The sequence below is a fragment of the Benincasa hispida genome, chromosome 1, assembly GCF_009727055.1.
Source record: "Benincasa hispida cultivar B227 chromosome 1, ASM972705v1, whole genome shotgun sequence".
Classification (NCBI taxonomy): Eukaryota; Viridiplantae; Streptophyta; class Magnoliopsida; order Cucurbitales; family Cucurbitaceae; genus Benincasa; species Benincasa hispida.
In genome coordinates this window covers 5,880,236-5,881,294 of record NC_052349.1, presented here as the reverse complement: position 1 = coordinate 5,881,294, position 1,059 = coordinate 5,880,236, and the positions used below count along the sequence as shown (strand labels likewise).

General features: G+C 42.8%; 1 protein-coding gene across 1 annotated transcript; it reads right to left on the bottom strand.

The window, feature by feature from the left end:
* On the bottom strand, positions 1 to 705 carry LOC120075697 (ethylene-responsive transcription factor RAP2-11-like). Its single transcript, XM_039029315.1, has one exon. It carries the CDS (start codon positions 703 to 705, stop codon positions 1 to 3), a length of 705 nt encoding a protein of 234 aa, XP_038885243.1.
* Positions 706 to 1,059: the final 354 nt, after the last annotated feature.

Here is a 1,059-nt window from a genome sequence, read left to right as displayed (position 1 = left end):
TTAACATTCACCATAGCTAGGTGACCCACTAAAAGTTGGAGGTACAACCACAGAAGAAGAAACCCTAAACCTCTTACTCTTCAAACCTTCATTACAATAATCATCTTCCAACATTCGATCTACCCACCAATCTCCGGTGGCCTCTGACCCATCGGAACTGAAACCCAGTTGCCGGAATCCATCGCCGTCGCTGCTATCCCACGAACCGGGCTGATCGGTTTCTATGTGGGGTACAATTATGCTCGGCTGTACAGCAGCTTTATCAATGACCGTCAAATCCGCCATTGTTGCCGATTGATAGCTTCTGAAATTGAAAATATTCCCAAAAGTGAACCGATCGCTCACTCTGTTTTTCAACGATTTGCTCTGTTGGCTCGTTCTCGCAATAATACTCTGCAGATTCTTGCTCAATTTCGCTTTCAACACGCCGATGTCGGCAAATTTTGAACCGGTCGCCGGAGACACGAAATTGGTCCTCGCGTTTTCGCCGCGAAGAGCAATGGCGGCCTCGTCGTAGGCTCTAGCGGCTTCCTCCGGTGTGTCGTAAGTGCCCAACCAGAGGCGAACTCTCTGAGAAGAGTCTTTTATTTCCGCTACCCACCGGCCGGACGGCCGCTGCCGGACTCCGACGAACCGTCGTGCCGAAGATTTAGATATGCAGCGGGAGACTGCGGCGGATCTGTTGGTTTCTCTACCGGCGGCCATGAGAAAAATTGTGGTAATAAACTTTCCTTTTTTTTGTTTTATTTCTTGGTGGTAATGAAGAAGAAGAAAGGGTTTTTGAAGGTTTTATATTCACGAAAAAGTTGTGATCTTTTGGTGGGCTTATACCATCTCGATCAATTTAGTGTTAGTGTTTTGTTTTTGGATCTTTATTTTATTCTAATGAGTTACAAAATAGACTTAGTATTTTACTTGTACAACTTCGGGTCATTTATTAATTTAAAACCACCATTTTCTAATGTAGTTATTGTGTGATTCAACCTTCTTTTAAAAAAAATAATATATGTCAATTATTATCGGGATATATTTTGTAGCATAACACAAATTTCAAAAATT